The sequence below is a fragment of the Camelus bactrianus genome, chromosome 13 (genome assembly GCF_048773025.1).
Source record: "Camelus bactrianus isolate YW-2024 breed Bactrian camel chromosome 13, ASM4877302v1, whole genome shotgun sequence".
Taxonomy (NCBI): domain Eukaryota; kingdom Metazoa; phylum Chordata; class Mammalia; order Artiodactyla; family Camelidae; genus Camelus; species Camelus bactrianus.
Genome location: NC_133551.1, coordinates 57,995,065 through 58,017,690, shown reverse-complemented (window position 1 = coordinate 58,017,690; position 22,626 = coordinate 57,995,065). Strand labels below are relative to the sequence as shown.

The 22,626-nt window shown below is 42.3% G+C and overlaps 1 protein-coding gene and 2 non-coding genes across 24 annotated transcripts in view; all 3 read right to left on the bottom strand.

Moving 5' to 3' along the window:
• Window positions 1-4,145: 4,145 nt before the first annotated feature.
• Window positions 4,146-22,626, bottom strand: part of PUM1 (pumilio RNA binding family member 1) — a 117,464-nt gene continuing 98,983 nt past the window's right edge. For 16 of the 22 annotated variants that reach the window (XM_045514668.2, XM_045514666.2, XM_045514673.2 and 13 more), the window contains 6 exons: window positions 21,748-21,882; window positions 18,291-18,428; window positions 15,698-15,823; window positions 14,234-14,355; window positions 8,828-9,020; window positions 4,146-6,009 (listed from right to left, as the gene is read on the bottom strand). In XM_045514668.2, the coding sequence (XP_045370624.1) occupies window positions 5,878-6,009; window positions 8,828-9,020; window positions 14,234-14,355; window positions 15,698-15,823; window positions 18,291-18,428; window positions 21,748-21,882 (846 nt within the window). In that variant the 3' untranslated portion in view covers window positions 4,146-5,877. The remainder of the gene's footprint in view (window positions 6,010-8,827; window positions 9,021-14,233; window positions 14,356-15,697; window positions 15,824-18,290; window positions 18,429-21,747; window positions 21,883-22,626) is intronic. The other 6 variants (XM_045514669.2, XM_045514665.2, XM_010952201.3 and 3 more) reach the window with 2 other exon arrangements.
• On the bottom strand, window positions 7,888-7,972 carry LOC123616075 (small nucleolar RNA SNORD103/SNORD85). The gene has a single exon (XR_006723931.2). It is a non-coding gene; the product is annotated as a small nucleolar RNA SNORD103/SNORD85 (small nucleolar RNA).
• LOC123616076 (small nucleolar RNA SNORD103/SNORD85) lies at window positions 20,756-20,844 on the bottom strand. Its single transcript, XR_006723932.1, has one exon. It is a non-coding gene; the product is annotated as a small nucleolar RNA SNORD103/SNORD85 (small nucleolar RNA).

Here is a 22,626-nt window from a genome sequence, read left to right as displayed (position 1 = left end):
ATTTGGCCACTGTGTTCTGGTGATTTCCAGCTTTGTACACTCCAGGCTTGAGGGAGGTGAAACGGGGGACTCTCCACTGGGCCTGAGAGACAGAGATGGAGGCAGCTCTGGAACAGGACAGCTGTGGCCTCCTGAGAGTCCCTGTTCCAGCCCCTTCCTCCCAAAGACATATCTCCACCCTGGGCTCCAAGGAGCACCAGGAAGTTTCCTGGAGTCCTGGTGAGGGGCAGCTGGTAGGGGTGGGGTGGGTAGGGACAGAGACAGGCTCTCCAAGGCCAGGACAGAGTGAGGCAGCATGTGTCTCACAGGAGAAGTGAGAAACGGGCCTTCTGATTTGCCCGGCACAGTCTGGGCTATACCAGGTTTTCTGCTATGTATTAGTTATCCGTAGCTGCATAACAAACCACCCTCAAACACAGCATTTGGAAACAGCAAGAAACATCGACTTTCTTGCCAGTTTCTGTGGGTCAGGAGTTGGGGAGCAGCTGAGCGGGGTGATTCCGCTGTGGGGTCTCTTACGAGGCTGCAGTCAGGCAGGTCACCAGGTGTGCAGTCCTCAGAGGCTGGATGGAGGCTGGTGTCTCTGCTCGCGAGATGACAAGTTAAGCCCAGCCAACAGCAGGAGCCTCCATTCCTCACCACGTGGGCCTTGCCAGAGAGTGTTCTAGACAGTGAGCCAGTGCTCCCAGCGAGAGCAAGCTGGAATTACATGAGGGTAAGGACAACAGGAAGCGGGGCCACCGGGAGGCTGGCTGCCACATGCAGAACTGATTCAGTGCAACTGCTTTCATGCTTAAAAGGGTCCCAGTTTGGAGGATAAGTTAAACAGTCACCCTTAGTGAAAACTGCAAGGGCCCCCATACAGCAGGGGAAAATCAGAGATCATCATCATCATCATCATCACTGTTATACACGTCTTGCTGTGTGCCCAACCCTGTGCCCAGTGTTTCCTGGGTACCAAGTGAAGTAGGACTATAAGCATCCTCATTTTCCAGATAAGGAAAGGGAGGAATAAAAGGGTAAAAGGTCACAGAGGACCAGTGCCCTGGGGTTTGTAGCTAGGCAGCCCTGGGTCATAAAAGGACTTGAAAGTTTTCGTTGTCTGAAAGCTTGCTGCATATGCCAGAGATGTGGCTCCGAAAGAGGCACCAGGGCCTCGGGTCACATTAACAGAGGCATGGGGCCAGCTTCCTCAACCTCAACCATCTGACCTCGTATCAGCCCTGTGAGGATGGCGGGGCTGGGTAGCCACGCCAGGTGACAGTTGGGAAAACTGATTTGCCAGAGATAATACGATGAATCAAAGACAAAGCATGGTCTGGGAGCCAGACCTGGGAACTTACCCTGCCATCCCAAGCCAGACTGAGGGACTAGCCCTCTGCCCAGGAGAAGCTGGTAAGGGAGGGAAGAAACAGGGAAGCTTAGTCTCAGGGCAGATGCCAGACCTCTGGTCTCTGGGTGGACTTTTCTCTCCAGAGTCCTTCAGGCCAGGGGAAAGCTATCCCAGCCCCAGTCTTGAAGCCTTGAGCGCTTCCGCCTCTATAATGCTTTCTTTGGGCAGTAGCACCCTCATGTGGCCACAACTGGTAATACATGAAGTCACAGGTTTCCTACCCCGCAAAATGCTTCTCTCTCCAGGGCCTCCTGCTTCTACTGAAACATACCTAGAAGAGAGAGCACAGGCTGATGGAAGGTGGCAAGAGCAAGATGGCATGGATAGAGCACTGGACTTGGAGTCAGGAAACGTCAGATAAAATCCTTCCTTGGTTATTGACTCATTGTGTAGCTTGGGTCTCAAACTTCTCATCTGAATGATAGGCTGATTATAATGTCTACCATAACTTCCTCCCTAAGGTTTTCATGAGCATCAGAGGAAGCACAAATATGAATGTGCTCTGTAAACGGTCAAGCACGGTGACCAGGTAAAGGATTATCACATAAACTGTGTGAGGAATCCATGTTGGAAGGACTCTGGAAGAGAGACCGAGAATGTAGGTACCTGCGTCCTGGCAGCCCAGGACCTCACATCCTTGGGTAGACTTGTTAGCCGAGGGTCATGGTGGCTGGTCAAATGAGGTGGACACTGAGCAAGTTCAGCCTGTTTCCTGAAACTCAGTCCTGCAGAGGGAGGGGTCTGCCCCAGCCCCACTCCTCCCATGTGGCACCAAGGGGAACAGCCTCAGGCCCAGAATTGGTCTGATCCAAAGACTTGCATCGTAACCCAGAACCTATTTCCAGACCTACCAGATGGGGACACCTAATTCCTCGCAGGACTGTTGTGAGGTCTGAAAGTGTTAAAACGACCTCCTGGGTGCCTGACACAGTCGGTTCACCACAAAGGACTGTACATAAGCCTCTTTACATAATGGACAAGGGTAGTTTGTTCACCAAAACCTGTGCATAGCCCTTGGCTGAGTGACATTAAAGGTAAAAGATGATAAATGCCATTCATTCAGTACACCAATGTGCCAAGCTACATTAATTCCCTTTCATCCTAACCACCAACCCTGGACATTAAGTACTATTTTTCTCACCTTTCAGAGGGAATTTGATCTCAGAGAAAATCCAGGTAATAAAAGGTAATTGGGACTAAACCCTGTATTTGACCGCAAAGCCTTCCTAGGCCTCAAAGACACAGGATTGAAATAAGGTGGAGGGGGTAGGGGGATCACATTTCTAACCTAGTACCTTGCTTTGTTATCACTAAAACACACTAAAAATAAAACTTTCACTAAATGCTGAGTCAAGGGAGAGAAAAAATAAAAACCCAAAGTACAAAATGTAAATGTAAACAAGTCCAGGTGGAAAAGAAAACCAACGGGAGTGTCTTAAGCACCAGGCACTTTACGTGTGTATGAACCATTCCATCTTACTTCAGGAAACTGCGGTTCAGACAGGCAAAATGACCATCTAAGATCACAAAGACAGGCACGTGGGAGAGAGAGAAATCAAAGCACCCTGCTCTGCCTACTTTGTTCACGGCCTCTGCAAGGGTCCAGTAAAACCATAACCACCTGAGAGCAGTAACTTTCCAAATTTTTTCCATCAATCTCCAGCAAGGAATTCGGTTACTTAAAGATGGGATGAAGTAACGCCAGCACGCACAATGAGTAGTGGGAGCCATGTTTGAACCCTAATTTGATTCCAAGGCCTCGATATTCCAGCATGCTATCTCTGGCAGGCCCACGGTTGCGGAAGGTCCCCATTACAGCCACTAAAGCAAAATCAGGACCCGGAGTTGAAACGTCCATCAGGTCAGCATCTTTCCCTCCCTTTATTCCTGGGACCATGGGGCCTGCTAGTGATGGTCCCTTCCTCACCCTTGGGAGGAGACCATGCCAGGTTCCTTCTTCACCCATCCTAAGGCTCCACTTCTAGCCCCTTAGCTGAGACCACCCTGTAGTTGCCAACACTGTTCCAAGTTTAAGTGCTGATTTTTGCCAAAGCTGCTTTTGGAGCAAACATGGTGGAGGGAAACTGGGCATCCCCGGGCATGGGTGAGCAGGAGCCTCCTGAACTCAGAGGAAAGAGGTCCCTGATCTGAGGCTACAAGGAGCAAGCTCCACTACTGGGCTTGGGCCAGCCTGGGCTGGCCTCAGTGTGCGGGCCCCAGTGGGCAGGGTGCAGACAGGAGCAGCCCAGACAGGGGAAAGGGGGCCTTGGGGCGGGGAGGCCCGGACAGGTTCCTTACCTATTTAACTCAGCTAGGACACATCTGTAATGGGTTGGAGTCTAATCTAGACCCCGGGCTCACAAAAGGTGCAGAGGGCAGAGGGCGCGGATGAAGAGCACCAGCAGAGAACAGGGCAAGGAGCGGGGCTTTCTGAGGACCCTTCCCATGATAGGTCTGCAGATTCCGGGCCCAGGAAGGCAAATATTCTGATTTTTCAATAGAAGTTGGACACCCAGATTAATGTGGAATGTCTTGATCTGAAAGTCCTGGGCAGGCTAAACCCAACATCTTTGGGTCAAATTGAGCTCAAGAGCCATCAGCTCGATACCCCAGCCCTATTCCAATTCTCTCCCGCTTCCACCCCCCTCACAAACAAAAACAAAACAAGCAGAAAGAAAGAGGCACAAACAAGGAGAGGGCTGTCTGTCCTGGGGCACTATATTGAAAAAAATAATCATCATAAAGCACAAACTCAGATTCCAAAGTTCTGTATTTTTTCAAAATAAAGATCACACATTGTTTAGAGACAATCTACACAAGAGTTACAAAAAATAGTTGCCCAGGCATAAGCATACACAGGTTTGTTAATTATACACATATGGTTACAAGTGTGCTTGCAAAAAAGTTCATTGGAAATATACACAAGGCTCTGGAAATGTACACCGTGTAGTGTTACAATTCTATATTCAAACAAGGAAAATTGACAGTATGTTACATTCACTTACAAGTAGACAAAATGCAAAATACAGTTCATCTTCTGTACAAAAAGGAAGGGCAATTCACACTTTACAAGGTGAGAGGGGCTCTGATTGTAAGGAAAGCTAGGGCGGGGCTGAACTTTGCACGTCCTTTTGACTGTCACAAAATAAGCAAAACATTACTTTTTTAGGATTAAAAAAACCACTAGTGTGAACTGAATCATCTTGAATAACATTTAGAAAGGATCTCGCTACTATATGACTAGGTGACAAATAAAACCAAGCTATATTTTCTTTTTAAAAGTTAACTAGGCTGTATAAAGAACATTTATTCCTTTAAAAGAAAAAAAAATTTACTTCTGGTTGAAATTACAATTTACAATATACAACACTATATGCTACGACCATAAAAGGTGTGAATATACACTGAATGCACAGGGCTGGCTAATTTTCTTTTCTTACCAAAAAACGTGTTTATGTTGATTCAAACTTCTCCACATTTACATTACAGGTATACAAATGTACAATTGTACAATCAAAAGTATGTTCGACTACTAGGGTACATTATAGATACAGATTAGACATCAAAACAAGAAAATACTACAAATTTGTATATATGCAAAGTCTACACCAAGTATACACTATATATTTATAGAAGCAAGACCAAAAGCAGAGTTGGATTTTTTTTTTTCTCATGCTAAATAATCAGATTTTGCCTTCCAATGTTTACAGGAAAAAAATCCAGTAGGCAGTAAACAATTACACCCACTCGGCCTTGAAAGACGTTCTGGGTGCTCACATCTCCTCCTCACAAAACAAACTACACTACCTTCTTCAGCATAATAGTCTCCAAAAAAGGCAATTTTTAGAAGTTTCATAAACTTAATGTCATAAACTGAAGCTTTAGCAACTCTGAAATGATTTTCATTATATATATATATGTATTTTATATATATATATATTTTTTATAAACACTGTTAAATGCCAGTTTGGGGTCATTTAACTAAAATTCAAATTTCCCAGGTTTTTTTTTTGTTTGTTTTTGTTTTTTACTAAAATGAGGAGTGGGGAAGAGCTACTTGCAAAACTTGCCGACAAGGCAAATGAGTTAAAAACCTTTTTTCTTTTTTTTTTTTTTAATTTTTTTGTTAAACCAACCACCCTGAAAGTTTCCACACGTGGAATATAGATACAACATTGAACAAAATATGTGGCCTCCCATGTACATTGGTCACCTATGTACAAGTATCCTATACACCAGTAAAACAACAGGGCAATTAGTCAATTAAAAAAAATAATTAGTACATGTTATGCGTAATAAAATTAAACAAATTTACAAAGGCTTTTCCATTTGTGGATTTGATTCCTTTTTTTGGAGGAGAGGGTAATCCTGGAGCAACCATTTACCCATTTCAGATTCTACACTACAACATTTCTGGTTGCTGGTTGGATTCACCAGTGGGCCAGTGAGGTCAGTGGGAATGAGGGGACAGGGGTGACACTGCCTCAGATAATACCATTAGGGGGGCCACAGATGGGCCCTAAGTCAACGCCATTCTTCATGTAGTATTTCTCCAACTTGGCCAGAATGTGCTTGCCGTACGTGTACTTGCGAAGAGTTGCGATGTGGGGCCGGATCTGGGGAGAAAGTGCACTCTGTGTTACTCTAGCTCCCGGGTAACCTCCCAGACACCGCATCGCACCTGCCAGCTCACAGGCCCCACAGCAACACCTTTCACTGGCTCAGCCAGAGCACCTGAATTCTAGAGCTGCAGTGACCCAGATGAGGAGAGCAGCTCCCACCCCGAGTGCTGATGCAGAAGTGAGGGCCCTGGAGGTCAGATGGACACTGACTACTTCCAGAACAGCATGTGGAGAAAGTGCAACCTGAGTGACAACCACACTGTCCACCACAGCCTGCACTGTGCCTCCCTGAGGGACACTTGGAGCCCCTCAGCTCACTTGAGCAGCGGGGGTTTCTTTCTGGGCACCATGAATCCTGAGCTCACCACCTGACCCTACTCTCTAGTTCATAGAAAATCACAGAAAGCTACTAACAAAGACAAAACACTAACATGAACCAGGCACTGTCACTGAAGCTTCATAAGAGAAGCGTGATTATTCCCATTTCACTGATGAAAAAAAGAAGACACAGTGGTTAAATCACTCTTCCAAATTCAAGCGGCTAACAAGGTGTCGACAGCACCGGTATTTGAGCCCCACTGTCTGGCTCCTCCAGAGACGACTTTTCTCCCCTCACGGCTCTCCCACTGCGCCGGTCTCACCCTTCACCCCCTCCAACCAGGCTCGGCTCAGCCCAAGGAGCATCTCTTCGGTCCTTCCCACCCTGGGCAGACCCGCACCTCCCTCGTACCTCCCACGCTGCACTGACAACTGTCTGCATAACCTCCCTCAGGGCATCAGTAGGGAGGATGTGCCGATGCCACACTTTCACCTGGGGTGTAGTCAGGACTACGTCATGGCTGATGTTTTTGTCATGAGAACTCGAGACTCCAGATTCCCTTGCTTTTGGTGGCTCTCCTTTTAGAAACTAAGTGAAACTCAATTCATTCACTTCTCTATCCCCAGGGCCGGCAGACTGGTGAGTCCAGCCAATTAACCTTTACACTTGTCCTCTCCCGGACCAAAATCTAAAAGCCCATCCACGTACGTGTGCGTACAGCACTGTTGACCTCTGTTTTCTACTTGATTTAAAGGAAGGTGAAAAGTAATCAACCTGCTCCACTCTCAGTGTTTCCTCCTCCTCCTAAACCAGGTGCTGCCTAGTGGTGAAAGAGCTGAAAACTCTTAGTTTTTTGGATTCTTGGGACTCTTCCTCCTCTCAACTCCCTCAATCAAGCCAGCTATTAAGCCCCATTCTGTCCGCTTCTCTTCAATTCCAAAACCACCCCTTATCTCTTGGCTTAACTATTTTAACAGCCCCCGTCACCTCACTGCATCTCCCGCTGCCTCCCCTCCTCCAAGTTACTCATCAGCCAGGACCATTATCTGAAACGTAAATGTGATTTTGGCACCAGTCCTGACCTACTGGACTTGCTTTACTTCTTCAAATACAATGTCTTGTCTCCTCCTTCCAAATACACACCAGGTTCTCTCCACCTGGAAAGGTTCAGGGCTTTATTTAAATGTCACTCTCCTGGGGAGCCTTCTCTGTACTCCCACATTGGAAGAGGCATCCATCTACATTCTCACACGGCCCTCCCCAACATCTCCCCAGCATCAGTGTTTGGTAAACTGCCGTGTTCACCAATACAGTGCCCTGCTGAAAGGAGGACTTGCTATAAAGCATGCATGCTGTGTAAGTATTCGTTGGATGAGTTAACTCCAAACCAGCTGTGTGTCTCCAACATTCCTCTCGCCTTCACCAGCGTCTTAACACGTCCATCTGAGTCCCACAACGTAAGGACTTTGGACCTCCCAGCCTTCAACTGCCATCACTGCACCAGTGAGGTGCTCTGTTGTGTTTTGTTTTAACTGGAGGAGGTAGGTGCCTCGTCTGGCTCAGAACCTGAGTCCATAACAAAGATTCTCATTACCAAACTCTGTTCTCAGTGAGGGCAAGTAGCTCATCATTGCCAGACCATGGCCATCCCCTCCATGAGAAGGGCTGAGTGAGTTCAGAGCCCAAAGGCTGAGGGTTCAGATCAGAAGCGCCCCGAGACTCACAGCACTGCCCAGCACAAACACACCTGCAGCAGACCTGCCTCTGGGCTTGTCTGCCTTCCCGGGCCCTGTGATCCATGTGGAGCTGGCCGGACTGGCTCCATGACTCTTCTGAGGCCTTGGGCCTCTTCTTTCTGTGTCAGCTCCCACTCACAGCACCCAACAGTTCAGATTTCTGTCCCTTTTTTCCTGTCTAACTCCTAGCCTGGACTTCTCCTGCAAAGCCTCCTCTCAAAGACTCGGGCATGTGCTCCCATGTCCTCACCACTGCTTCCCTCTTCCCCATGCAGAGCTCTGTGGGTGGCGCTGGTCTCGGTCATCTGTGCCGATGTCTGGCACGGAGTGGCACCAGGTCAACGTGCCAGGCCAGGTGCGGCCCTGGGCAGGCACTCATTCAGGAAATGGTGGGGCAATTAATGATAAGAGGGAGGAAGGAAAACAGGAAATAAGGCAAGCAGGTTGATTTGGTAGACTGAGAAACTGGTCTCCTAGGAGCTGAGGCATAGAAGTGTGGCCTGAAGCAGGGGTTCCCTCACAAAGACCGAGTTTAACACTTTCAGACCAGTGAGTCCCTGGTAGAGGAGGGGTGGCGATCAGAGGGATAATGGCCATTCCAGATAAAAGGGGAAAGGAGCACAGCACGAGGCACGGCCCAGCAACAAGCTCCGCAAAAAGCAGCACGCCGCTCACCCTCCTCTGCGTTACAGAAATGAGAAGACCCCACGGTCCTGCACGCTTTCTCTCTGGTTGAGACCTGCACAAAATGGCCTACCTTATGCATGACAATCTTCCGCTGGGCCGGCTCCGCCACGTCGATCATCTTCTGGACCACGTAGTTGGCGTACTGGTCCTTCATCATGGTGTATAAGGCACTGTGGGGACCGTCGTTCATGGTGCACACCTCATCGATGAGCACAGCGCGCTCCGTACGGGAGGCGTGAGTGACGCACTTCTCCACAACGTTGCTGTAGTGAGATGAACCCAGGGACAGCTCTTATGAAAGGAACCCTGTTAGGCTGTGCCCGTCTGGCTTATGCCCTGCCCTCAGGATCAGCAGCAAAAGAAATCTTAATATTTTTCGATGATTAATTCATTAACTGTTTGACTCTGTGAGACCCTACCTTTGCCAGCTGTGATTTCCAATGTGAACCACGGTTGAGACCAGGTCTTAATACCAGACCCAGCCTTCTGACAGATCAAGGTAACAAGCCCTGCTAAGTGAAGGTTCACAAGACTGGTTAATAGCTGAACTGGTTAAAGAGCATAATTTCAACACTGATAAAAATCTATTAATTTCTTCCTCACCTCTGTGAGTTTAAGGGGGACGGAAACAAGTGTCCCTTAGATTCAGATCCCTAGTGTCAAGCACAGAGCTTGGCGCTTAAGAGAGGCTCTACAGACTTACTGAGTGAAGAAACACACAAGTAAGAACCAAAGCCCTCATTCAACTGTATCATGCTAACTTTTAAAGAATTTAAGAGTAAGAAGAATCCTCAGGTATGTCCACATTTCTGAACACTTCACAAATATATCATCTTGGAAAAGGAAAGAAAGAAATATGGTTACATCAAGTCAGAGTTCTTCTACAATCCAGAGGGATTGTAGAGGCTGATTAAAATTATACAAGGCCATGCCAATGGCCAGTCACCATCCAGGAGTGATTGATTACTCATTAATGTTTGATTTTTTATTTTTAAGTCAGCACTACTGTGCACCTGTGGCTCTGTGGTTATGAGGAAGCTGTGTGATGTCAAAGAATATGAACAACACTTATTTACTTGTATTTGTTATTCCTGGAGCCAATACCTGGAAGAGAGAACATTTGGTGGGTGGGCAGTTGAAGGCTCTGCAAAGAGTTTGAGGTGCTCTGGATCACAGAACACTCAAGCAGAAAAGGAACTTCCATACCTAGCTAATGCAGAAAGCTCTTTTCTGACAATCCTGAAAGATGGCCATTTGGAAGTGATACTAGGGCAACCTACCATATGAGTGAATGGCTCTGTTAAATGTTCTTTATATACTGAAGCAAAATATGCTTGCCTGAAATTTCACCCATTTGTCTTAAGTTTGGCTTCAGAGGCTAAAAAAAGGACATGTATGCCTACTCCAAGAGCAGCAGAAAACAGGAACAGTGTCTTACTCCTTCTTTCAAAGGCCAGCCACTTGAACAGTTGAAGAGTCATTACAAATAACCATCAGCAGAACAATTTCCTATCCCACAGAGGTTTTTAAACCATAAAGAGGAAATTGGATCCACGGAGCTCTGAAACAACCCCCTCCATGTTATATGGTTTAACATTCTGAGCACTTATTATGCCATGCTCATTAGAAAAGAAAATTCTCAAGCTAAAATGTTTAAGAAGAACTACCATCCTACCAGACATTTCTTTAATCTTTCTTAAGATATACAGTGTAAATGAAATCTGAGAGATAATCTACGAAGTCTAATTAAGACAATAGCCTCTCTGCTCTGATATTCATTGTATTCATTCCTCCCCCACCCTTCCTCCCACAGTACTATGCAATTCTAGCATGAGCTGAAGGTGTGGCACCATGGAAGTCAATCTCCTAGCAGCCACTACTGGCTTCTTCCTTAGCAGACAAGGGAGTTAAGATATTACTGAGCTGGTTCAGAGAGCATAAAGCCAGCCATGATCTCCAAATGTTCAGCCAAAGAATTCACTTTTCAGAACTGCTTGGCTGGATTGAACCTTCATCCACCCTGGGCCTGCATCCCCTACAAAGTCCTCACAATTAGAGTAGGACTTTTTACCAAACTGGGTTGGGAACAGGACATTCATTCTTCTGGGTGGAGGCCTGAATCCTCAGCACTGACCTGTCTTCCAAGAAAGTAAGCAGACAGATCAGCTACCCTCTTGGAATCCCACTTGGCCAAAGGCTTCCTTCCACCTTAATGCACAGTCAATACTGTTCCAGTGTTTAAGTTTACTCTAGTGTTTCTGAAACTGCAGTTCCCAACTCATTTGTAGGTAATGAAATCAACCCTGTGATTTGAGACTAGCTTTTTTTTTTTTAATGAAACAGAATAGTTAAGTATCAGAATTAACCATGGGCAGTACAGCTTCAGACACGTGTGTGTGCACGTGCCTGTGCATTCAAAGTTGATGAAAAAGTTACTTTGTATTCTGGGTCACCATCAAAAATGTCAGGAAAAAACTCAACTACTCTGTTTCATTGGTTTGTTTCTGTTGTATTTTCAAATTTATTGGTTCTTTCTTCTAGTTATCTCTAATCTGCTATTAAAGCCATACACTGAATAAAGTAATGCCATTTGCAGCAACATGATGGACCTACAGATCGTCATTCTAAGTGAAGTAAGCCAGAAAGAGAAAGAAAATTACCATGTATCACTCATATGTGGAATCTTTAAAAAAAAAAAAAAAAAAGACACTAAGAACTCACCTACAAAACAGAAACAGACACTCAGACTTAGTAAACAATCTTATGGTTACTGGGGAAAGCGGGTGGGAGGGGATAAATTTGGGAGTTTGATATTTACAAATGTTAGCTACTATATATAAAGATTTTTTTGAAGCTTCTTTTGTATAGCACAGGGAACTATGCTCAATATCTTGCAGTAAAACCTTTAATGGAAAAAAAATATGAAAATGAATACATGTATGTATATACAAGACTGGGACATTGTGCTGTACACCAGAAACTGATGCACTGTAATTGATTATACCTCAATAAAAAGCTATACAATGAAATTTATTTCACACTGTATTTTTCTATTCTAGACTTTCCATGTTACTGTTTTTATAATAGCCTCTAATTTGCTAACATTTCTTTTCATTGAGTGTAATTTCCTTTACATACTTGAATATAATTAAAATACTTTAAAATACAGTATTTTAAATACTTTAAATACTAATGCTTTAAAATATAATAACTTTGTGAAGTGCTTTATAATCAATCCTCTGCTAACTCTAAAACCTGGGTGGTCTGGAATTATTCATTGGGATTATTGGTCTATTTTTTCTTTTTTCTTGAGTATAGGTCACATTTTCCTATAATCTAGACATGGCAAATGATAAACTATAAAAATTGAATCCTGTTATAATCCTCCTATTACTCCCCTACTCCCTGTTTTGTTAGTGCAGTTAACTTGGCTGAACTAACCACAAACTTCTCCCATGCAGCAGGCAGCAACTGAAATCTCAGCAAAATTATTTTTGCCTTAGTTGGTGAGTTTGTCCTATGCAAATGTAGTTCAGGAGTCAACCAGATATTTGGAAAGTATAAATTTGGGCCTCCTCCTCCCTAGTTCTCTTCCTTTCCAGGATTTTTCCCTTGTCATTTTGTCACTCCCATTTTCACGGATGCCCCAAAGTATGACTTCTGGGAACACTGGAGATTTTCTATTCCAATTTAAAAGCCTAGCGTGGAAGCAGACTGGGAAATGCCTACAGGTTAAAACTTTCATTCTTGATTACAGTCAACACTACTGCATTATAAATTTCAAAGCTGCCAAGAGACTAGATCTTAATGGTTCTCATTATGATAATTAGCACAGTAACAGTGCTAGCTAATGCTACTGCAGAATCATACTGTAACACATAAATGTATCAAATACACTGTACTCCTCAAACCTACATGCCAATTATATCTCCAAAAAAAAAAGAAAAGAAAAAAAAAGAAATTTCCCCAGTGCAATTACTTTCTTCCAAGTACCAGTAACTTCCCTTACCCTCCTCTCTAGTATTTCCCTGCTCTTGGTCACTGTCTAGTGCCTTCAGGTAGTTTTTTGGCGTTCTGTCCACAGTTTACAGGCGTTACCTGTGGGAGGGTTGAGCCCACAGTAGCTACTCAGTCATTATCAGACTACAAGTCGATTGTAATATTAATACTTATGCTATATTCAAAGGTGAGATATTAAATACACTGAACAAGGAAGTAAATAGGACAGTGACCGAAAAAAGAGACCTAAGAGATTCTGATCCCTACTTCCCTGGTCCTGGCAAATGTCCAAAAAAGCAATACAAAGTCTAAGAGATGACCCTGATATGGTTAGGCTTTTGAGACATTGGCTCTATGGGTGTTTTTATTGTTCTCTATTTTCTATGCTGTAGTAAGATTTCACAAATTAAAAGTCAACAATTTAAAAACATCAAGGTTGTATGAGTCACATCTGCCTTGCAATTTATTCTAAAACCAGAAAAGTATTCCAAAAATACAAAATACTACGTTATGTCTACGAAAAGATATACTAGACTCTATTCAGAAGACCACACCACTAACCTACTGGAGGGCCACCAATTTCTCCCTTCTCTGGTACTTATAAGCTACCTAGAACATCTTTCTTTCACAACCTGGGAATAATAGTACATTTTTTTTTTTTGCCTTCTAATTTTTTTTTTTTGGTATATATTTTTATTGAAGTATAGTCAGTTTACAATGTTGTGTCAATTTCTGGTGTACAGCATAATGCTTCAGTCATACATGAACATACATATATTTGTTTACATATTCTTTTTCACCATAAGTACTACGAGATACTGAATATAGTTCCCTGTGCTATACAGTATGAACTTCTTGTTTATTGGATTTTGTGAGAACTCTCCTGTATTTTGAAGAGAGATACACTCTGCCAGAGTTCAGTAGGTGTTCTCTGCAATTCAGTGGGTTTGTATATGTAATTTTTCGTGTATTTGTGGGAGAGGCCGAGCTTGTGAGCCTCTCTACTCCGCCATCTTGGCTCCTCCTGTACTGTATGTACTATTTTATTCTTGAGCTGGTATGACATGAAGACTGGAAGAGAGAGTTAAAGAATACTAGAATCTATACATAGATACGGTACACTGCCTTTTAATTCAGGCACCAAAGAGGAAACTGAGTAAAGAGCATTTCACAATTCCAAACAAGTAAGTTAATGAAATACCCATAGTTTACCAAAGCATAAAACATACATGCTTTAGAAACATATACTTCAGATTTCAAAGCTGCTGACTCTGGAGGAACCAGGAGCTCAATAAGGGACTTCTTATGTTTTATACTTTGTAGAACTCTTTGATTTTTTAAAGCTGTGTATACTTTGAGGAAAATAAACATTAAAAAAAAGAGAGAGAGTGAGTTGAAAATCCATTCTTTGTCTAGACCTGAAATACTATTTAATCCTCTCTTCTGGAAAACTGTTCCTAAAATTCAAAGCACATACCTTGCAAATTTGTGCTGACTCAATACAAGAACATTGCCTCGGATTTCTGCTACAATTTTACTCTTATCCTCAGGACGACCATGCTCCAATACATGTTGGATTACATAATTTCCATACTGATCCTGTTTGAGAAATAACAATAGAAATTTTAAAATTTATGTATAAACAAGTTCTGTGTTACCTAAATCCTTACATCTAATGAACACCTATTTTCCTGTAGCACCATGATGGCTTACCCAATACTAATGAACAGTTAAGAATTTTAAAAATGGATACATAGTGACAACTTAACCCATCATTACAAAACAAGAACGCATTATTACTAAACAGTGGAATGTTTCTATATTTATGGCCAAAGGTCCTACTTAGATCCTTCTAAAGTACTACACACAAAAACTAGGCCTCCTCTCATTTAAAAAAAAAAAGGAAGAAGAAAAGAAAGTAGATGGGAATAAAGAGCTAGTTTTCTAACACAAATGTACAAATGAATTTCTGCACTTGTCTTTAACAAAGAAAAACCAGAAACACTACGTCCAACAAAGACAACACCTAATTAAATAACATCACAAGCATACGGTAGAGATTCATCTAAAGAAAAATGCTGGGGGAGTGGGGATGTAGGGGGGATGGAGTGTTTATAGCTCAACTGGTGTGGTAGAGCACATGCTTAGCACACACAAGGTCCTGGGTTCAATGCCCAGGACCTCCATTAAAACAAACTTCATTACCTCTGCCCCCCAAAAAATACAAGCTAGTAAAGTGAAAAATGCTTTGAGAGAATTAATACATGTGGGTAAAGAATTCTGGAAGCAAAAATATTTATTCGTAACAGGTAAAAAAATTGAGACTGTACAAATAATCCCTTTTATTTTTTCAAAGCGCCTATGCCAAATGTGTTTGCTTTTGGGTGATAGGATAATTTCTTTCGTTTTCTTGTTATTTTCTGTACTTTCCATTTTTGCTACAATGAGTATTTAATACATTTATAAACTCATATCTCCCACCAAAACAAGCAATAAGCACTAAAAAATTGCTTCAGGACAACATACTATATGTAGAAAGTATTCAAATAGTATGATATAGGAGAAAATTTTAGTAGAAGCAAAGTATGAAAACTAGAAAGAAGAAATCAAATAATTCATTTAGTTTATTTGCAATGATGAAACTGAAACACAGACCAAATGGCCTAAGTGGCCACAGCCAGCTTAATTCATGGCAGAGCTCTGGCTTCTGACAGTTCCTGACAGATCTCTTGACAAATTAGAGGCAGACCTCTTGACTACAAGTTCAGGGTCTATTCATTACCCATATTCATAAAACATGAACCAGGCATAAATGAAAACTTGCCCAGAGCACTTTAATGGGCATTTTTAACACATCACCCTCTTCTGAAATAAGTACCTGTGCTGAGAAAACATACAAGCCCACAGCTGTTTGCAGTTACTTTACTGGCAACTCCACTACCTGTACAAGTTGCTCTGTGTGCTGGTGAAGCTCCTCTAATATAGGGAGTGTCTGGTCAGGGAGACAATGCTCCAGGATCCTCTGAATCACTCGGCAGCCATAAGGATGTGTGGATAAAGCAAACACCTAGAACAGACCAACACAACAAGAAAGCCAAAAATGATGGTTGCCACTTTCCATGCTTCAGTATTATTTATATACATAATTCCATTAACCTTCACAATGACCTTGAGAGAGACTCGTGGCTATTCTCAGTATATAGATGAGAAAATTTACGCTCCTAGAAGTTTACATAATGTGTTTATGGTCATACAGACAGTAAAAGACAGAGTCAGGATTTTGCTTCCTAGTGTGACTCCAAAGCCCAAATTACAAATATGGCACTTGAGTTCTCTCTACAAATAATAAGGTATGTAGGTATACATGTGTGTGTAAACTCATTTCTTAAACGCGTTCTAGGAATTCACAGATGTACATAAATTCAGACCCAAAAGAGACTTTCCCAAAAAGCTTACAAAGGAACTACAGAATTAGTCAAGGTCATGAAAAACACACTTGCTAAGAGCCCACAGCGTCAAAGGACGAGTTTAAAACCAGAAAAAGGAGTGAGATCAAAACCTGAATGCTTTCACATAACCACATTGCAACATTCTAAACTGAGTTGGGATGTTTCCCAGGAATAAGCAAGAAAAGCATCCTCTTTTGTTGAGTCTGGAGCAAGACAGGCACACAGGCTTCAGCTCCAGACCCTCAGTCTCCATTCTGCCCTTCCCAGGTGATAACCTGGAGAAACCTGCACCTCAAATCTGTTAGCAAGAATGATGACAATAATGATAAGAACATTAACAGTAGCTGACACTTATTAGACGTTTACCAAGTGTCAGTCACGGCACCAAGTGCTTTATACACATAGCTTCATGTGTACAACTGTATACTTAATATACTGCATGGTTCTGCTCAATTTTAGCTTTATAAAAATGCTGAACACTCACAGTGTGGAACAACTTAACTTATTTCACTCAACACTATGTTTCAAATATTTACTCAGAATGCCGTGGTCTTCTGTCATTTACTCTGGGTATCTGTGTAGTGTTGAGAAATTTGTTTGGTTTTTGTTTGCTTTGGCTGGGGTGGGGGGTGGGGGGCAGGGTCTAATCCTATCCTGATGGACATGTGGATTACTTAGTCTTTACTTTTTAGGAGAATAATGCTGCTTTAAACATGCCTAAGTACATCTCATGGTGTACATGAGAAAGCATTTCACCAGGTATATTCCTTGGACAGGAGTGCTAGGTCACAAGAAATACAAATGTTGAACTTTGAAAGATACTAAATTATTTTCCAAAATGGGTGAGTGAACATCCATTCCCACCAGCAGAATATAAGATCCACATCCCTGCCAATACAGAGCAACCCATGGGCAGAAAATAGCCTATCATTTGTGGTCTTATTTTGCGTTTTCCTGATTACTAATGAATTATTTTTTCATATGTCTACTGGCAATTCATTTTTCTCCTGTCTATTCATGACTCTGGTCCATTTTTGCATTGATCTCTATTGTTCCTTTTATTTTTATATTCTCTTATATTCTGGTTATCAATTCACTGGCAGTTTCTGTTTTGAAAACTCTCCCATTCAATGGCTTAATCCTTTTACTTTCTTTATTGTGTATGTTGATAAATGTAATATCTTAATTTTAAAGCACACATATCTACTCTTTTTCATTAACTCAGAAAATCCCAATTACCCACAGGTTAATGTTGGTAATCCACTTAACAACTGCCATAATTGAGCAAACCCCAAGGCCTAAACAACTCTAAAATCCCATTCTGATCTAGTAAACACAATTACACCTCAAAATCTACTTGGTATTTCATATTTCCCCCCTTTTCTTTAAAAAAAAAATTTCACACACCCAAGAAGGAGATGTATTTTACTCTTTTGTCCCACCTACCGTAAGGAGACTAGGAGAAGGTTGTTTTTTGCCAAAGGAAATAAATGATAATAGCCAATTTAGGGGACAATCTGGAAAAATTATGGTATGAGAAAATATCAACTGTGCCTGGAAGCCAGTGCTAAAAGCAGACCAGCTCTTATGATACATAATAGGAGAAATTAGACGCTCTCTTTGGTTGTGTGGCCACTTAGGAGTTCAAACGATCCTGATCACTGGATCAGGATCCCATCCCCTAAAATTAAGAAGCACCTTGTTATTTTCAAGAAATAATCACACATGACCTGTAAGATTAGTACTGCAAATGACTTGAATTTTAAAACATGATTAAAAAATTTTAAATATCAAGATAAACAGTACTTAACCACAGGAAAAAACTCATTCTTCAAATATGAAATTTAATCATAACTCTGATGGCACTGACTCATGCCAACAAGAGCAGACATCTATATTAGTCACAGTTAAGGGAAGACTTGGGTGCACAGAGCTAGGCACCTGACACCACTGAATAGGACTGCTATTTGCTGCAGTCTGAAATACACTAAGCACGTGAGAACACTCCATAAATCCCATCCCGTTCTCTGCTCACAATGGAAACACACAGATTTGTTTCCTATATTTCTTTCCTGAGTTACTTACCTGACCCTTAAATGCATCAATGATAAACTGCAAAGACTGGGGCTGCACACACTCAATGCACTTCTGAACCACGTGATTGCCATTCTGATCTTTCACACACTTCAGGACGTGGCCATCTAGTTCCCGAACCATCTCATTCTATTGGAGATAAGGAAAGAAAGCACCACCAGAATCACAGAGAGCAAACACCTGGACAGTCAACGCTCTCCTTACCAAACACAAAAGCACTGAGCAGGGAATATTCATGACAATGAGAGTGGGAAAACTCAGCTGTGGCACTCTGATAACCCGGTAATAAATGAGGACTGGAGTTTTTCCATGTGTTAGCAAATTTCCTGTAACAGTAACCAGTCATTTAAAAAGTTCTTCAACTTGCAAAAGACCTCTGGAAACTAACCCCAAAAATACAGACATTTTCAAATAAAAAGGAGTCTGTATCAATCAAATACACGGCATTAGAGAATTTCGCATACAATTCATCATGTTTTTACCATGACAACCCTGTAAAGTATATATTATTAATAAAGACAGTAATTAATCTACAGCTTACTATAAGCTAGGCACAATTCTAGGTGCTTAACATGCTGTGACTCACTGAATCTGCCTAACAATCCCATGCAGTGGACACTACTACAGATGAGGAAATCAAGGCACAGACAAATGAGCTGACTTAAGATCTCAGGCCTAGACTGCTGTGATTCAAATCTAGGCAATCTGGCCCCTGTGTGTGGCAAAACAGACCATGCCAGCAAACTATCTGTCAACTATATATTGCCCTGCACAGCACCTCTACATATATATAAGAAGAAATTGAGTCTGAGAGGACTTAAATAATGTATTTACAACTATAGACAGTGACTGGATCAGAATTCTAGCCCAGGGCTATGAACAACATAATCTTTCCACTGGGCTAGAGTGACTACAGCATCAGCCAGAATAGTACTCTCAGTTAAATTAATGAAAAGTGTCCAACTGAGGGAAATACAGAAGGCTAGACTGAGTGAGTGAAAGAGAGAAAGAGTGTGTGTGTGTGTGTGTGTGTGTGTGTGTGTGTGTGTGTGTGTGTGTGTGTGTGTGTGTGTGTGTGTGTGTGTGTGTGTGTGTGTGTGTGTGTGTGTGTGTGTGTGTGTGTGTGTGTGTGTGTGTGTGTGTGTGTGTGTAATGGCTGGAGGTGACAAGGGTATAGAAAGAGAGAAGTTGGGATGCTGATTGGACCCCATGCCAAAAGCCTGCTGCATCAGGTCCCTGGTAGCTTCAAGTTGAATACCTGCACCACAGCTGGGCCCTGGCACCTGCTGCCCAATTTCCTTGCTGTATCCAGTCTCTGTACATCAGCTCCACTGTGCTAACTCTATATTTATGGCAGAAGACTTCAAGCCAGTTTAAAATGGTAATATTTACAAATGTAAAGTCTGAAATCCCTGGGATGGTAAATATGTCAAAGCAACTATGAGATTTTTTTAATTAAAGAAATTCAAAGTTACAATGCCAGGGACTAAACAAGCAAAAGACAATAGACTCAGGAAAGTTTCCTGAAGCATTTATTCAAATGACAGAAAAGAATCATTTATTATGGAAATATAATTATGGGAATGATAAATAGAGAATGATGCGTATCATAAAGGTAAACACAAGGAACACGTCTAATAATCAAAATAAAGGGGGGTGGCTTTCCTGAATATTTTCTTGAGCCCAAAGAGGTAAAAACTCCACAGGAGATGAGTTAATGTCACCTAAAATACACTTACATCTGGAAACAGTAAATTACTCATGCCAGGAAGAGCAGTTTAGACCTAGAACAAGATACCACAGAGAAACCAAACCAGGAAAAGATATACAGAAATATAGGGTAGAAAGAACAATACCCAGGGAAAAGGGAAGGGAGATTTAAAATTAAAAAACCTACTACAATGTAGCTATACTATCAGAAAACAAAAAACAGTAAAATGTGAAAAGCTAGAGACAAAAATCAATAATTCATCATAATAATGAGAGATGCCAAAGATGGGGGAAATACCTGGGAAACTGTAATGATCCTGCTTGTGTTCAGTAAGTGGGCATTATGGTCAAGAAAGGAAGAAAATTCCATGTTCAAAAGAAACAGAACTAAAGAGGAAAGATTCAGCCATAAAATTTTCATCCCTGAACACCCCAGGGAAAATTTAAATGGGTAATGATCTGAACATTAGAAGAAACCAAAGTAGTAACCTCATCCTTGATTCTAATTACTTACATACAACATCCTCTTATGACCGCTGCATCTCCAGTACTGGGCACTGAATGAGTAAACTCCAAACCAGCTGTGCGTCTCCAACATTCCCCCCGACCCTTCACTAGCATCTTAACATGTCTATCTGAGTCCCACACCATAAGGACTCTGGACTCCCCAGCCTTCAACTGCCAACGCTACACCAGTGAGGTGCTCTGTTGTGTTTTGTTTTGAACTGGAGGAGGTAGGTGCCTCGTCTGGCTCAGAACCTGAGTCCATACATAACAAAGATTCTCATTACCGAACTCTGTTCTCAGTGAGGGCAAGTAGCTCATCATTGCCAGACCATGGCCATCCCTTCCATGGAGAAGGGCTGAGGGAGTTCAGAGCCCAAAGGCTGAGGGTTCAGATCAGAAGCGCCCCAAGACTCACAGCACTGCTCAGCACAAACACGCCTGCAACAGACCTGCCTCTGGGCTTGTCTGCCTTCCCGGGTCCTGTGGCTGGTGTGGAGCTGGCCAGATCGGCTCTGTGACTTTTTTGAGGCCCTGGGCCTCTTAGAGTGCTTTCTGTGTCAGCTCCCACTCACAGCACCCAACAGTTCAGATTTCTGTCCCTTTTTTCCTGTCTAACTCCTAGCCTGGACTTCTCCTCCTGCAAAGCCTCCCCTCAAAGACTCGGGCACGTGCTCCCATGTGCTCACCATTGCTTCCCTCTTCCCCACGCAGTGCTCTGGTCTCGGTCATCTATGCTGATGTCTGGCACAGAGTGGCACCAGGTCAACGTGCCAGGCCAGGTGCTGCCCTTGGTAGGCACTCATTCAGGAAATGATGGGGGAATAAATGAATAAGAGGGGTGCAAATAAAGAAAAATGGAAGGTAGGTTGGGTAAAAGTTTGGTTTATTGGAGTGGTCAATTCAGGTGGAAGAAAATGACAACTTACTAGTATTTCACCCGCTTCAACTCTTGCAAAACAAAAAATCCACCTCTAAAATTGCACCTACTAAAGACTAAGTTCTGGTCAGAGAGAAGTGTTTGAAACCACTGGTTTTAACACAAGACAGTTGATCCACTATAAACTTACAAAATTAATTGAATAGTTCATGCTTGCCATGCACAGAAAGGCAGCCACAAGCACCAACGAAAAACGTTAAAAGGAAAACCAAGGACTGACAAATTTACAAAGTTCACCACATGTACTATGGAGAAACATCAAACACCAAGAGAAAAGTTAAAGGGGAAACTTACAATTACCTGCTGGTCTGAGGGAATAAACTCAAGAGCTTTCTGGATAACACGACAGCCATACATCTGCAGTGCTAATGACAGGACATGGCCACGAATTCGTTCTGCCAAAGCCAGCTTCTGTTCAAGGCTGCCAAACTAGACATAATGTGTGGGTGAACACCATTACTTAGGTAGAAAGAAAGAAACCAGAGAAAGCAAAGCATTCATTATTCTGTATCAACCACTGGCATACCTCTTTTAGCCCTGTCACCTATGATGAACTAAACCTTTTGTTGAAAAAGCCTTTGTTTCTTCAAGTCAGTAGTTCTCAGCCTCTGAGAAACCCTTTTTAATGTTAAAAAAAAAAAAAAAAACTTCTCAGCTTTCCAACAGTAGTTTCACTATAAGTATCTGCTAAATAAATACGCAATTTCTCAAAGCTGCCCTTAATTCATCAATTCTATTTAATGTATCTGTATGCCATTAATTACAAGAACCTTTATATTTACTCTAAAAACAGTAATACAATGTAGGAGACATTGTTTATTAAGTCTTTAGACAATGTCTGAGAAAGATTCAAGAACATCATGCAGCAAATCTACATCACTCCAGGCGTCAGTGGTCCATGAGTTGAAAAGTTGTCTTACCAACATGAAGTTTAAGCCAAAGCACACGTGCACACTCTGTTCTGAATATACTGCCCTACATTACTCTAAGAACTGATACTGTCTATTTATACAAGTCAAGAGAATCGGGGAAAAGTTAGTACAATCAAAAGTAAGGCTGCACAGTGTTAACTCTTCCTAGAATGTTTTTCCATCCCTGGCTTTTTATTTCTAATAGCAAAATTGAGGCTAGAAGAGACTTCATGAATAATCAGCTTGCTCAACCCACTCATTT